The sequence below is a fragment of the Pagrus major genome, chromosome 6 (assembly GCF_040436345.1).
Source record: "Pagrus major chromosome 6, Pma_NU_1.0".
Classification (NCBI taxonomy): Eukaryota; Metazoa; Chordata; class Actinopteri; order Spariformes; family Sparidae; genus Pagrus; species Pagrus major.
Window position 1 is genome coordinate 1264773 of NC_133220.1, and position 14914 is coordinate 1279686.

The 14914-nt window shown below is 45.6% G+C and overlaps 1 protein-coding gene across 1 annotated transcript in view; it reads left to right on the forward strand.

Moving 5' to 3' along the window:
* The window catches only part of dag1 (dystroglycan 1), a 55498-nt gene that overhangs the window by 18760 nt on the left and 21824 nt on the right, over positions 1-14914 (forward strand). The window contains exon 2 of the mRNA XM_073469201.1: positions 12373-13139. Coding sequence (XP_073325302.1) covers positions 12714-13139 — 426 coding nt within the window. The 5' untranslated portion in view covers positions 12373-12713. The remainder of the gene's footprint in view (positions 1-12372; positions 13140-14914) is intronic.

The window sequence follows — 14914 nt, forward strand, 5'->3', positions numbered from 1 at the left end:
TCGATCAAACTCCGAACACCTGAGGAAGAGCTCCTGGAAGAGATTTTGGGATTTGAACCCCAGAATATGTTTGTAATATTGTTTAGATTGCATGAACCTGTCAAACATAAAGAAGTATTTAAAATGAAAATGACATTTTGGAAGCAAACCTCCTTCTTTCCCTCCACATACAGCAGCAGATGAAGCCTGTTTCATCTAAAACGAGACACCTGTCTCTGCTTGTAAACAGCCGCACTGACATCTACTCTTATAAAATGATTCATATTATAAAAATAAAGCGTATCGACTCACTCGTGGTACAAAAATAGCTGTTTATCTGAGCAGAGAGTCTGCGTGTGTTTGAGTGAAGGTCACACCGCTCGTCCAAAGACACAGCAGCTTTTTTTATAAAATAACTTATCGCTCGTATGAATTTGTCGTGCGAGTTTGACTTCAGTGTAACTTACTGTAACCTCTGACTGTGTTTAAGTCTAAAAATAGTGGCCGTCGGGTTATTTACCCCGATCGGAGCTGTCAGAGGGAAGGAAAGCGGAGCACGTTGGGAGGGAATTGGATGGCACCTGGGAGGGAAAGTGCACGGATTGAAGCGCACGCTCGGATTAAAGGGCACAGATTAGCAAGTCTGCAGTGCTGTCTGAAGGGTGTGTGTGTGTGTGTGTGTGTGTGTGTGTGTGTGTGTGTGTGTGTGTGTGTGTGTGAGCGTATAGAAGGTCTCGTGTTGCCCGGCTGTCATTTTCTGTCACACTAGCAACTGTCCCCAGCTGTCTATCTAAAACACACACACACACACACACACACACACACACACACACGCGCGCACACACACACGCACACACAGTCAAATACTCACATGTGACCAGCTGCTCCCAGCTGTCAGTGTATCTCAAGTCTTGGCTGGTGGTCCCAGTAGGACCCGGCCACACACACACGTTGATTCATGTCATTTTGGGCTTTACATTGACTTACATTGACTTCCTGGAGACGCCTCTCTGACCCTAACCTCAACCACTGACCCATAAATCATTCTTTTCCCATTGAGGACACCGTTTTGGACAAGATGCCTCAATGAACTTGAGGTTTTAAATTTGTCCCTGAAAGTAGCCTATGTCAGAAACACACACACACACACGGACACACACTCTGACAGCAGACCCAGACCTTGAACAGAGAGCGGATACACATCTTTGTGTTTTGGCTAAAGCACTCTGCTCTCTTATAGGACACGATCACACAGAGACGCTGTCGTGTATCGACTTCTTAATCTTTGTTTGTCCAAAAAGGTGTTTCAGAGTTTCAAAAAGTCACCAATAAAAAGGAAACAATGTCCAGGAGTCCTCCAGAGCTGAGTGCAGTAATGTTTAATTGTCGACAATTAAAGCATGAGATCATACAGACAGAAGTTCATCTGATAAGACCCCACTTCTCAATACAAAACATACTCCTTATATTCACTAATTCGGGGGCTGGGCCCCGTGGTTTGTCCAATCCTGGCTCGTTCTTTTGTTAACATCCAAATTTTGCTGACTTGGGTACTTTCCTTCTCGTGGCAAAAACACGTGCCCCCTCCCCTTTCTGCTTGTGCCCGTCTTGTGACCTCTCTACGATATTCTCTGCTCATCCTTTTCTGCTCTAACATGGCGGCAACTTCAAATCTTGGAGGCCGGCGAGGCGGAGCTGGAAAGGCGGAGCTGGGAAGGCGGAGCTGGAAAGGCGGAGCTGGAAAGGCGGGGCTGGAAAGGCGGGGCTGGCAGCTGCACTGACTCCTTATCTGCATGTTTGGCCTTGGCTTCTCTGTGAGCAGAGCAACTCCTACTCTCCTCCATGATCTGCCCCACTGACTGAACAACAGTTATATTACATGACTTCACTCTTTCATTTGTGGTTATATTTCACTCCAAAGTAACACAATTCAGTAGTTTAATCATCACTTCAATCAATAGGTGCCTGTTCAACCAACTAGTGCAGAGCAATACATGTTTTAACCATTCATTTATGATTCATCCACATGTTGATTGGATTCTTTAATATTTCAGTACTTGTTACCGGTTGTTATTAACCACTAACTACTTATTTATGATTATATGGTTATATTACACTACAACGCGTCGCTGAAGGTGCGGCCGCTTCAAAAACTCTTTGTATAATCTGTGGAGCAGGACTGCTGCCGGACCGGTCCGTGTGACTCAGCGTCTTGTGTTGATAAGTTGCAAATATTTCAAACCACCAGAAAAACGCGACATGTTCTCCATTAGAAGTGACGTCTACAGACTACCTCCACCTGCTGGTGTGAAGAGGTATTTCTTCTGAGGCGGGCGCAGTCAGTACGAGCTAGTTGGCCGTCGGCTGTAGTCTTTGCGGTGTGTTCAAGTGCAGTTCGTGACGCGACAGTCGTCCTGCGGCGCTGCTCGTTATTCGAGGTTAGCTCGGTGTGTGTGTATGTGTGTGTGTGTCCTGAGAAACACTGAGGAGCACACACACTCACAGAGAGGGAGGTGAGAGAGAAAACACAGCTTCAGCAGTGTAATTGGAGTGAAATGTAGTCACTGCAGCTACCTACACATTCTTTAACAATAAATGTTTCCTCCTTTTTGTTCTCCCTCTGTTGTCTCTCTCTCTCTCTCTCTCTCTTTGTGCTCTTTAATTCTTTCATGTTTCATTTTTGCAGCAGTTGCAGTGTTATAATTAGCCTACTGAGATGCGCAAAGCATCGCCACTCTTTCCCCTTATGAGCTGTTAGCCTTCTCACACACACACACACACACACACACACCCTCTCTCTCTCTTAAAAGCCTATGAGCCTTATGAGCGAGCGAGTGAAAGCGCTGATGCTTCGACGTTCCAAGTACACGACTCTAATCAAAGTGGACGTGTGTTTGGCTGCGTTCGCAAAAGAACCGCAATTCCCATGATTCTGCCCCGCTGGTTCCACTTTTATTTATTTTTATTTTTTTGTGCCTCGCCTCAAATTAAATCCTCATTTCGAGGAACTTAAAGCACATCGAGCCCTGTGGGAGGGACAGGAAGTCTTTGTAAACGCATTACAGCGGCAGGAGGAGCGCACAGTTTGACAGTATCGGAAACTGAACTTCAATCTGAACAATATTTTCTGTCAGCAGGAAGTTTTTCTGTTGCTTTCATGTCGGTCAGGTTCACCGTTTGGTTTGATTTCTCTGCTAATACTGAAACAACAAAAGAGAAGATATTTGTGATGTTCGTCTGAAGGATCGTGCTTTCGTGGTAAAACAATCTTGTTTTCGATGAGAAGATTATTTGGTAGATGTGGATCTTTGTTTTCGGAGATAATAAATGGCGTCCCGGTCGCCGCAGGTCGCCCGTGTAACTCGAGAAAACAAACCTTCCTGGTGTGTTTTGGGAACGCCAGGAGGTCCGGAAGAGCTACCCAACCTCCAGCATGTCAGGTCACGAGTCTCCCTGTTGGATCTTTGTAGCTCAAAATGGCTTCCGTGCCACGATGATGAGCCTCGAGTCACTTTCCACAAACCTCCTGCTGCAAATAACACGTTTTTATTACCTGTTTTTTAATCAGCGTACATTGGAAAGTCCAACTCCAACTTTGTCCGACTTTTATCTCAGTCACACACAAACACCAGCTTTAAAACCCATGTTAATGTCATGACGGCCTCTGAATTACATCACAGGCTCAGGTTTCTGATCCACATGTATATACATCTGTGCCTGGAGTCGTGCAGCATGGACGGACATCTGCAGCCTGATGTGTGCGATCAGTTTCATGATGGATCATATTTACATGTGAGCTCCACCCAGGAGTCTGCTGCGAGCCGCTGTTTTGCTCTTTTCTTGTCCCTCTGTCGTGTTTTTTTCCGCTCCGCTGGTGTTCCCACAACTTCCCTGTGTTTTATGAGTCAGGTTCACATCTGTTTCCAGCTGTCCGTCACACACACACACACACACACACACACTCTGTTGTGACTGCGATATCAAAGCCGGTGTGAGCGAGGAGTGGCCGGATCTCTCTGTCAGGAGTTGTTATTCCTGTCAGCTGGTTTGTGGTTGTTGTTCTCTTAATTTCTCAGGATTGTGTGTTTGTGTTGCAGGTTTTTAACGTCCCTGCGTGTCGTTGCTCTGGTGGAGCTCTGACTCCTGCTGCTCTGGTGGAGCTCTGACTCCTGCTGCTCTGGTGGAGCTCTGACTCCTGCTGCTCTGGTGGAGCTCTGACTCCTGCTGCTCTGGTGGAGCTCTGACTCCTGCAGCTCTGGTGGAGCTCTGACTCCTGCAGCTCTGCTCTTTGTTCTCTCTGATCTTCGGTCATCACTCAACATCTCATTTCATTTGTTTATTTGTTTTTGTGGAATTAATAAGATGTTAACTGATGTTTAATCAGAGTCCATCTTTTCTTTACTGCAACAAAGTCGGAGAGAAAATTGAGTTTCATATTTGATTACTATTCTGTTTTCATCTCCTCTGCTCCTTTCCTTTCCTTTCCTTTCCTTTCCTTTCCTTTCCTTTCCAGGCCTCCTCCCTCCTTTTATCTTCACTACTTATTTCCTCTCCTTGTCTCTTCTCCTTGTCTCCTTTTGTCTCGTCTCCTCTTCTTGATTCCTTTCCTTGTCTCCTCTCCTCCTCCTCCTCTCCTTGTCTCTCCTCTCTGGTCTCCTCCTTGTCTCCTCTCCTCCTCTCCTTGTCTCCTCTCCTCCTCTCCTTGTCTCCTCTCTGACTCTGTGAACACGGTCTATAATTCAGCGGGTCGTCCGAGTGTTTCAGGCTCGTTCACTGTTGGCGTGACGCACAGACGTGTCCTCGCTGCCGTATGTTCACACATATGTCCGACCGGTCTCCTCGGCAGCAGCTCACAGCCTCTGACTGGCCGGTGGCTCTGCGCTGTGATTGGTTGTCTTCCTGGTTCGTATGGTTTAAAACTGCAGCTGGATCATTTGGGTCCAACTGATCAGAATCTGTTTCCAGGCAGCTGACTTCTCGCAGGTCGTTCAGTTTTTCTCTCGATGCTGTTTTTGAAATTCATCCATAAGCAGCCGATAATCACTCCTAAATGCTCACAAACACACTCCGTCATCCTCTCTCTCTCCCACACACACTGTGCAAGAACAATGCAGACTTCTTCTATCCTCACACCGGAAACATAATCTCACTCTCCTTTCTTACAACCTGCAGATCTCTCCGGATGAGAGAGCCGCCTAAATACCTCAAATGTGCCTAATCTGTGGTTTAAATATCCAAATCTTATTGTAAAGGTAAACACGAAGGCTTTGTAATCCAACGGCTGCAACGTGAATACAACCTGCACTCACATCTCCACACTGCTCTCCTGCCAGGACTTTAAATGTGTGTGTGTGTGTGCGTGCGTGCGTGTGTGTGTGTGCGTGTGTGTGTTGTATTTCGGTCCTGTGTGGCGTCAGTGTCACCTGTCAGTCTGGGAGCTTCCTCAGGAATGTCACCGTTTTAGAAAGTCTCCGTCCTCCTTCTGTTTCTCAGGACGCTCTCGTCCCGTCTCAGCCAATCAGAGGCCTCAGCCGTGAGTCTGAAGGACTGAAAGGTGAAGAGAGGAGAGAGGGAGGAGGAGAAGGTGGAGTGAAAGTGAGACTGAAGGACAGTGAGGAAAGATCTCCTGATTGGCTGCATGGGGGGAATTTCCGTCCTTTAACTGGACGCTGAGTTCTTTATTTGAGACAGCTGCTGTCACGCTGTGTGGAGACGGCTGACGGGACACAGCATGGCTCATAAAGTTAGTTGTAATGTTTGATAATCAGAGAGATTGTTGTGAGTTCAGGGCAAAAAAACCAAACACTACTTCACATAACTCACGTAAAATGATTTTTAGACTTTCATGTCCACAAAGAATCGCTGTGAATATAAAGTTATTGCTGAAATCTACAAGTTAAGAGTTGTTAAACTTTCGTTCACTTAAAGACTTCAAAATTAGACAACCGTTCCAATTTTTGATCATTTAATATTATGGCTGCAATTAAGGATCATTTTAAAAATTGATTTAACTGCCTCTCATCTCATCAGTCAGTCGTTTGGTCAATAAAATGTTGAAGAAAGTCCTTCACAAATCAGATGTGTCGTATAAACTAAGACTGCAACTAACGACTGTTTTCATTATTGATTAATCTGCACAATTAATCTAAATTTAGAAAAATGCTCATCAGAGGCCAATGTGACGTCTTCAGATTGTGTCCAAAACCAAATGACTCTTCATTTATATATATTTATTTATTTATATATATTTATTTATTTATTTATATATATTTATTTATTTATATATATATATTTATTTATTTATTTATATATATATATTTAGTTTCAGGACTCTTCCTCTCGCTGTCTGTCTGCTTCACTCTGGTCTCGCTGTATTAAGATTTTAGCAGCTCTCTTGGGTGTTGGACTTCTTCCTTACAGTGTGCTCACCTCGTTAAGTCAGAAAAGTGTGTGTGTGTGTGTGTGTGTGTCCTACCTCGGGTACAGCTTTTTTTTCCTCCCGTGGGAGGGAATCAAAGACTTTCTAGAAATTTTACCTTCCTAAGCTCCCTCCTCGTGTCCCCGTCCTCCATCCCATCACCTCCTCATCATCAGACCCCAGTGACAGCATTAAAGCCTCCCTCTGGTCTCATGACGCCACCCAGGAAGTCTCCTCGATCCCCCACCCAAACAATAGAGGGGAACAGAGAGCACAGAGGATCAACACTTTGTAGGGGCGGGTGAGATGTGTTCTGGGAGTTGGAGGCATCCTGTATGTGAAAGATCACAGCTGCTGTGAGGAATCTGTTGGTCCATAGCTTTCAGTATTAATGTTGCATTTCAGAAAATGAGTCAGGAAATATTAAAAATGTTGTCAAAGTCAAAGATGATGCTCTCAGATCACCTGGCTTCAATTTACATGATACAAAAGCTGACACAACAAAACAAAAGCTTAACATTTCACTTGATATTCACTTAAATGAGTAACGGATTTAAGCTAAATTAAATCAACTAATTGTTTTTGCAAATATCCGTCACAGACTGGCTGCACGTTGAATGTTCATGAGGAGACACAGCAGACATTTATCTGCAGAGGTTGCACATTATTACTCTGAGATGAACCGTCGAGACATTTGTCAGACGTTAATGTCGGAAAGTAACGAGGCATAAAACCCTTCAGACATCTCTGGACAAGCATCCAGCCTGTTAGTAACACAAAATAGGAAATGCATCTGCCCTCTGCTAACTTTAGATTTCACATTGTGCTCTACGTCTCCTCTCCAGACCTCCGTTTCTCTGCCTCCCCCGTCGTCTCTCGCTGCCCTATCCCCCATTTTCCCGTCCAAGTCCATTCAATCCCCCTCAGAGGAAGAGAGGCAGTGAAGGCATGCGAGTGTCCAGTTAACTGTTTATTTATAAAGACGTCCTCGCAACCTGATAGTGAGGAGGACGGGGGGGACGCAGGGGACAGGGTGTCATGTCTGGATATTTATTTTTATCACTGAGCAGCTTCACTCTCAAGAAGACAGACTAATGTTGAAGTCATCAGAGAGAAGCTGAGGACGCCACACAGTCGCTGTACGTCTCAGAATGTAAATGTAATCAAACATGAATTTACAATTTAAATACATTTACAAGAAAACCGCAAAGATATGAAAAATTAAACTTATGTTTTATCTGCTTTGATATTGTGTTATCCCTGAAAGACCCAGACAGCCGGCGGTGGATAAAAATATCTATCGTTGGAAAATGTTCAATAACATTTGGGCCGCATGCTTTAAAAACTCAAGTTAAGTGTCTTTCTCAGCTTTCCAAGTGTATCACATGTCTTGTTTGGACCTTTCTATTTACTCTCTAAACTTTTTTTGGACACATCTACATGGTCAGTAAATGAAATTTAGGATTGTACTGGTTTTTCATGGAATAAACACAGAGGATGATAATATAATAAATGGCTGTAACTCGCTTAAGAAAGGTCACATGGTGACAAAAATCACATGGAAGTCTGAAACATCCAAGGACAAATGCAAAATAACTAAACTTCCTGAGGTTCTGTCCGAGTTCACAGTAAAAAACAAAAGAAAACACCATATTCTGATCAATTTTGAAAAGTTCTGATAAATTCATCCATTCTCAGGCAAAGAAAATGTACTTTGGACTTTGAATGAGTCGGACTGACACTTTAGTTCTCCTGAATCAAATGAAGTGTGACACTTGATGCTGACTGCAGAATAAATGCAGCAGAGTTTCATCAGCCTTTAGATTGATCTGAACAGGTTTACCTGCTGCACCCACCCGTATACAGAACGCACTCTGCTAAAGTCAAGACAAACAACCAAATATGTGAATATCTGACCTCAGTCTGGGCTTCAGAACCTTTAAAAGTGGATTTAACGTGACGTCTCACTTGGAGAACCTCATGTTCTGAACTAGTCATTACACTTCCATTACTGTTGGCTTGTTCTGCAGAGCGTTGCCTCGTTTCTTTTAGCGCTGCAGCTGCTGTGGTTTTGGAAAAAAACTAAATTAACCTCCAGGATTCTTCTTTTTTTCTCTGTTCATGAAAATCATCAGCTTTACACAAACACAAAGTGAACAACAAGCCTTCAGTCAAGCTTCGACTTTTGAATTTACACAAGCGAGCTGCAGAAGTGTTGAGGATTAACTCGGCTACGTTCACGCTCTCTATTCAGGACACTACCTTTTGTATTTAGCCAGAAACCCACTCCATTAGTCTGACGAGTACATCCGTTTAATTATCCCTGGTTCTGTGAAGCAAATACAACATGAAGCCAATTATTAAAAGGCTTGTTTTTCATCACGCTGCTCAGCTTTCCTCGAGTTCATAAGCTGCTTCTGTTTCAGTTTGAGGCGGGACAAAATACAGTGTGACTTCCGACGAGGAGCTGAGGAATAAACTTTCTAAGCATTTAGCGATAATCTCTGTACGTCCCACTTTTCTTTGTGTAACGGTTTGCTGCGTCTGAGCACCCAGAACACATGCAAACATGTGAGCGTGTTTTAATGTCCCTGCCCATCCTCCCGCCCACGCAGCCTGAATGTGATCAACATGTGGGAAAGTCTTCCGGACAATCGTTCCTCCAACACCGTAAATCTCTGCACTTACTGGTTAAGTAATTGCAGGGCAGCAAGAGACTCTGACAGACCCCAGCCAATAGGAGGAGAGTCTCACACACACACACACACACACACACACACACACACACCGTTAAGTGCCTGGTCAGAACAAAGGTGTCGCCATGGCACCCGGTGAACTAGTTTGGGCCGACACATCCATAAAAACACACAAGTCTCCCCCCGACTGGCCCCAGCCTCCTCAGGCTAAATGCTAATCTGTTAGCTGTGGGCGATGTTAGAGACACACACACACACACACACACACGCAGGTCTTTGCTGTAACTCTCCATGTCGAGCCGGTGTAACACCATCTCTAAGTCGTAGTTCTTTGATGTTTTCGGCCAATCAGGAAGCACCTGGCTGCAGGTGAAGTTTTTCTGACATTCAGTCTGTTTTTTCTTTTCTTCTCTTTCAGTTTCTTGTGTTCACGTTAATCTAAAACATCTAATCCTGATGCAGAAAACGATCAGACGGTCTGTCTGGCACTTTTCCAAAATGTCCTCGGCCTTCTTCCTCAACAGTCTCTGCGTCAGTGTCAGGATGATCAATGCCCGGAGGAGGGCGCCGTGTGTTTCGGGGGGTGGTGGTGTTGTAGGTGACAGCTTTCTGTCCTGCTCTCAGCGTCTCTTTACCTCGCCGTCTGTGTGTGTCCCTCATTCTCTGTGTGACAGTTCTTCTTTATCCAGCGGTGTAGACAGCTCTGTGGGCTCTCTCATAGCGACACTCCCCCGCCATCATCAGCTCTATTGTCACGCCTTGAATAGACAGGCTGTGTTTTGATGAGGAGGGGGAAAAGGCCTTGAAGGGTTTAGAGATTTCAGAGGCCCCGTTCAGACCTGGTGTCAGCATCCGTCCCGAGTGATCCGATCACAAGTGGACAGCTCTCAGTCGTCAGTTCATTTTGGGATCAGATCTCACTTCCCACTTCCCAGGAAGAAGAAACTTAATGTAGAACATTTGCCGAATTTACAAGAAGGCCCAAATAATGAAGAATTAGTCAGAGACAGAGTTTCACAAAGTTTATAAAGTGTCTCCAACTCAACAACTCACTAAACTGACACATTTTTTAAGGGAGTCTGGGGACAAAGAAGTCGCCTATACTGGTTACTGTTTAGTGTCTTTGTAAAATGTGACATGTTCAGCATCAATAAAATGTTTCTTCTTTCATAAATTGAGTGTAAATGGTGAAATCAGTGTAAACAATTTCACAATGTTTATAAAGTTTTATCATACTCAACAACTCCTAAAATCAGTTGATTTGTTTCGGGAGTCTGGTGATATTGAGTTAATGGTTTATTTTATCATTTGCATTTAATGCCGAATTTACTAGGAGGCACCGATGATTAACAATATATCAAAGGTAGTGTTTCACAATGGTTATAAAGTTTGTTTTAACGCAATAACTCTTAAAATCAGACTGTTTGTTAAGGGAGTCTGGTGATGTTGTGGTTACTAGTTAAATGGTTGGACCAGTTGAAACAGGCAGTGTGTTCACAAACATCTGCTGCTAACATCGGCAGGTCAGCTGAGACCAATCATGTCATTTACATCACAGTGAAGCACCTGGAGATCAGATTGTGTCCTCGGTGTGTCCTGGAGTTGTTCACACTTGTACTTAGAGCTGTCTGCTTGTGATTGTATATCTCAGGACAGATGCTGATACCAGCTCTGAACAGGGCCTGAGAGAAGGTGTGGTGTAGCTTTTAGAGGACAGGAAGCAGAAAGCTGCGTGAGACAAACGAAACAAAAAGAAAAAAAACTTGAAGACATCCTGAGAGCCAGAGAGAGGCAATGAAAGAAAGAATAAAAGCATTAAAAGGAAAGAGAAACAGATGACAGACTGAACAGCAGTGAAAAGGCAATAAGGGGAAAGGGGAAATAGGAGGGATGTTGCCCCCGGCGCTGCAGTTGAAGGTAGCCTACATGAAAGGAATGGAGTTTATCCCTGGCAGCCATCTTGGACTACTTTCAGGAGGGCTTGGTAGAAACTTTAACGCTCCAAATAGTGAGCAGGAATAATTCCAAGGTAGCATCAATGAAAAATAAATTTCAAAGAGTGAATATCTTGACTTTCACAAAGCTGAAGAATTCACAACTTGCAGAGCGAGCGAAGAACTGAAGTACTTCCTGAAGCCGACAAAAGCTTTAACAGCAGGGAAACGACTCGTGATTAAAAAAACAAAGTTTCCTCCAAAAGTGATGCGTGGCGAGGGCGAGGTAGCAACAACAAAGAGTCTTTTGAGTCGGTCAAAAGCTACCTGGGAGGCCGTGTGTTGTTGTTGCCAGGGGATTCCTGCCGTGATTTCACTTTCTCCAGCGGGCGTCTGCTCCGGGGCGAAGTGGAGCCACAGTGGGGGTCTCACTCGTTCCCCTTTTTCCTTTCTTATTCTCTTTCATTCTTTCTTTTCTGCTTTCTGTCTATCTCTTTCTCTCTAACGAAAGCCCTCGGGGGAAATCAGTTGTGTCGACACACACACACACACACACACACACACTTGCGCAGGAGGGGATCCTCTTCTCTATAAAAGAGCTGTATGAATAACAAACCCAGAGTTCAGTCCTCCACACTGACAATGCACACAAACACACACACCAGCGTGCACACACACACCTACATATACACACACACACACACACCTACACACACACACACACTCAGTTTGACCCCTCTCACAATAGAGGAGGCATGCATTCATTAGCGGTTTCCAAGAAGGCTTTGACTGGTTCGGCATTGTTGGCTAATCCAAGGTCCCACCGTATATCACCTTTACTCTCCCCTCCATCTATCCATCTTATTCTCTCTCCATCACCACCACACCTCTCCCCCTCTCTCTCTCTCTCTCTCTCTCTCTCTCTCTCTCTCTCTCTCTTCTCCCTCCGGCTCTTTCTTTCTCCGGTCTGAAGTCACCAATGAGCGATTTATAAGAAGACGTGTGAGCTTGTGAGAGGAGAGAGGGTGAAAGTGAGAGAGCCAGAATTGTTGCAAGAACTAATCAGATTACTCCACAGCATTGATAATATTATCCCCCTTCCCGTCCCCCCCTTCATGATGGATTTCTATCGACAATGAGATTTGCGTGGCACGAATCAGTTTAAGGGGCTGAACTTATCAAGGGGATTGACTTTTGATTCAGTGCGGCGCTTTAAGTTGAGGTGTTTAGGTTGTGACGAGACTGAGTATCGAGTGGTTGGAAGCTGGATGTGTCCTCCTGCTCTGAAAGCGACTCCTCTAACCGTGTCTTCTGTCTTTGTCTCTCTTGTCTGTCTCCTCAACAGATCTCAAAGGTGCCCGGCACAATGGGACTCCTAAACCTCTGAGGGGCGAGCACAAAGGACAGAGGGGAAGAGGAAGAATAAAGCCGAGGGAGGGGGGAGAAGAGGACAAAAGAGGAGGAGGAGGAGGATCAGAAGAAGGAGGGAAGAGTCTCGCCCGGCGCCAGGCGAGCAGGAGAGCTTTTGGCTGAAGAGTGGGCGGAGAAGGAGAAGGAGGGAGGGAGATTTGAAAGGACGGATTTGCTCTATCTGTCGGGGGTGCATGCTCCCCCCTAAGTCCCCCCCTCCCACTTGGACATCCTCCTTTTTATTTTATTTTCTGCGTCAGTGACAAAAAGCAAAGAATGCGCAATAAACTAAGTTTGGGAAGCCTCGGGGCGAGCAGGGGCCTCGATGTGAGACTACCCAGGACTAGAGCCTTGCTGCTGGGCTTGCTTCTCGCCGTGGCGGGCTGGCTGCCTCCGCCCGTCAGTGCCGATGTGGAGATCGACGTGCTGGGCGAGATGGTGTTAATGGAGGCCGGTGGAGAAGGCAGAGGAGGCGAGCTGGAGGCCTCCATGCACTCCTCGTTCCTTCAGGACTTCCAGGAAGTGACGGAAAGTATCCGGGCGATGGATGCTGTCGCCATAGAGACCGGCGAGGCTGCGGCGACTCAGCAGAACGCGGCCGCACCCACTGCCTTCCCAGACTCCTCGGCGGTGGTGGGCCGGATCTTCCAGATGAAGGTGCCAAACAAGATGGAGGATGTTTACCTGGGTGATATTGTCAAGGTGAGTCACACATCACCAGCTTGTTCCTTCTTTCTCTTCTGTGTTTTTCCACAGTAGTTTTGCTGAAATGATCCCTCCTCTATCCTTCCATTGTTCAGGCTGGAAGCTGCTGTATGTTTGGGCTCAGTTCGACCCAGCATGGTCTAACTTTCTCCTCTGAACAAACGGTTATAAAACTCCAATAACAGAAACCCAAATAGAGGTTTTTTTGGATTCTGGAGGGTTTGTGCTGCATAAAAAGTGCCAAACCACAGCGAGCCGGAGCCTCTCGAGCCTCAAACAGAAGTCATTTCCTGTAGCAGGCAGAAAAATAAGGTTTGTAAGACATTCTCATAAAATTAGCAAAAGTCGTTCAGAACGAATCAAACACTGTAAAACAGAGGACTGCAGTCATTATCTGCTCGTCCTCATGCAGAGAAATGAAATGCAGCTTTCTCCTCAACAACTGAAGGAGCTGAGGACAAACACGTCTCCACACAGACGTTATTTACACCCTGTTTTCAGCTGAAATCTTCACTGTAGCTGCTCAGATAAAAACACTAGTGTGCACCCTGCTCGACCTCGGAGCTCCTGCAGACGTGGATTACAGCAGACGAGCTGCACGGAGCCACTCGATGTTTTTAAAACAAGATGAGTTTTCATGTTGTGGTGACACGAAGAGGCTGGCTCCTCTGTGGCAGCTTAAACATAATTAACATAGTTTAATCCGCTTGAAACAAAATCACTTTCGCTAATTTCATGATCATTTCTTATACATTTTTTTTCTCGGCTACAGGAAGACTTTATCTGTTTGCAGTGTCCTTTAAATATTAAGATTTCGACCCTCATGAACGTTGTCGACAGGTTTATAAACACTTAGACGCGGTCGCAGATCGAACAGAGACGCCTCACACGGGGAGATGAACGAGTGTCGGAGGCGTCGGGGTCGAGGTGCAGTTGCTTCGACCTCGGTGAGTCGGTTGACTCCAGATGAACCCGTGAACAATCAGAAAGGAGCCATTTCCCTAAAAAATCCGTCAGTGCAGCGATGCAGGCGTGTGCCGCTGCTCACAACCTGCCCGGAGGCGACTCGTATCTGAAGCCATTCGGAGCAATATGCCCTTTTTTAATTGCACTGCATTTTCCACGATGGCCAATTTTCTATAATATATGTAGCCTCACGTCTGAATCGGAGGCTTTAGTAGCTTTGGCCTCTCGCTCTCTCTCTCTTCCTCCTCCTGTTTTCTTCTCTTCTGGCCCTTCCTCAGTCTAATCCCAGCTATTCATCCTCCTGTCCCCTCTCTTAATGTCAGTTATCTTCCTCTCCTCCTTCCATCCTCTCAGACTTCACCTCCAGCTATCACAAATTTAACTCATCCGTCTCCGTCTCTCCCCCCCCCCACGCCTCTCTAATTGTTCCAGACACACCTTGTCTACACGTACGTTCACACCAGCGTTATCTCTTTCAGCCCTTCTGTCCTTCCTCTCCTCCCTTCATTCATTCTCCTCTCTCACTCCTGCGGGCTAAACCTTTTATACTTCCTTCCTTCCTTCCTGTTCTTTATCTTCCTCACATCACCTCCATCTCTAACCAGTCATCGCTCTTACCTTTCTATCTCCCCTCGTTCGCCTCTCTCCATCCTCGTGTCCCATCTTCTCTCTTCTTCTTCTTCTTTCTCTCTCCTTTTATCTCCCTCCATCACACCCAGCTGCTCACTTCCTCTCCTCTCCTCTTCCCCCCTGCCTTCATCCCTCTTTTGCTTTTAAGTCCTATCTCTTCCTCCACATCCTCCCCC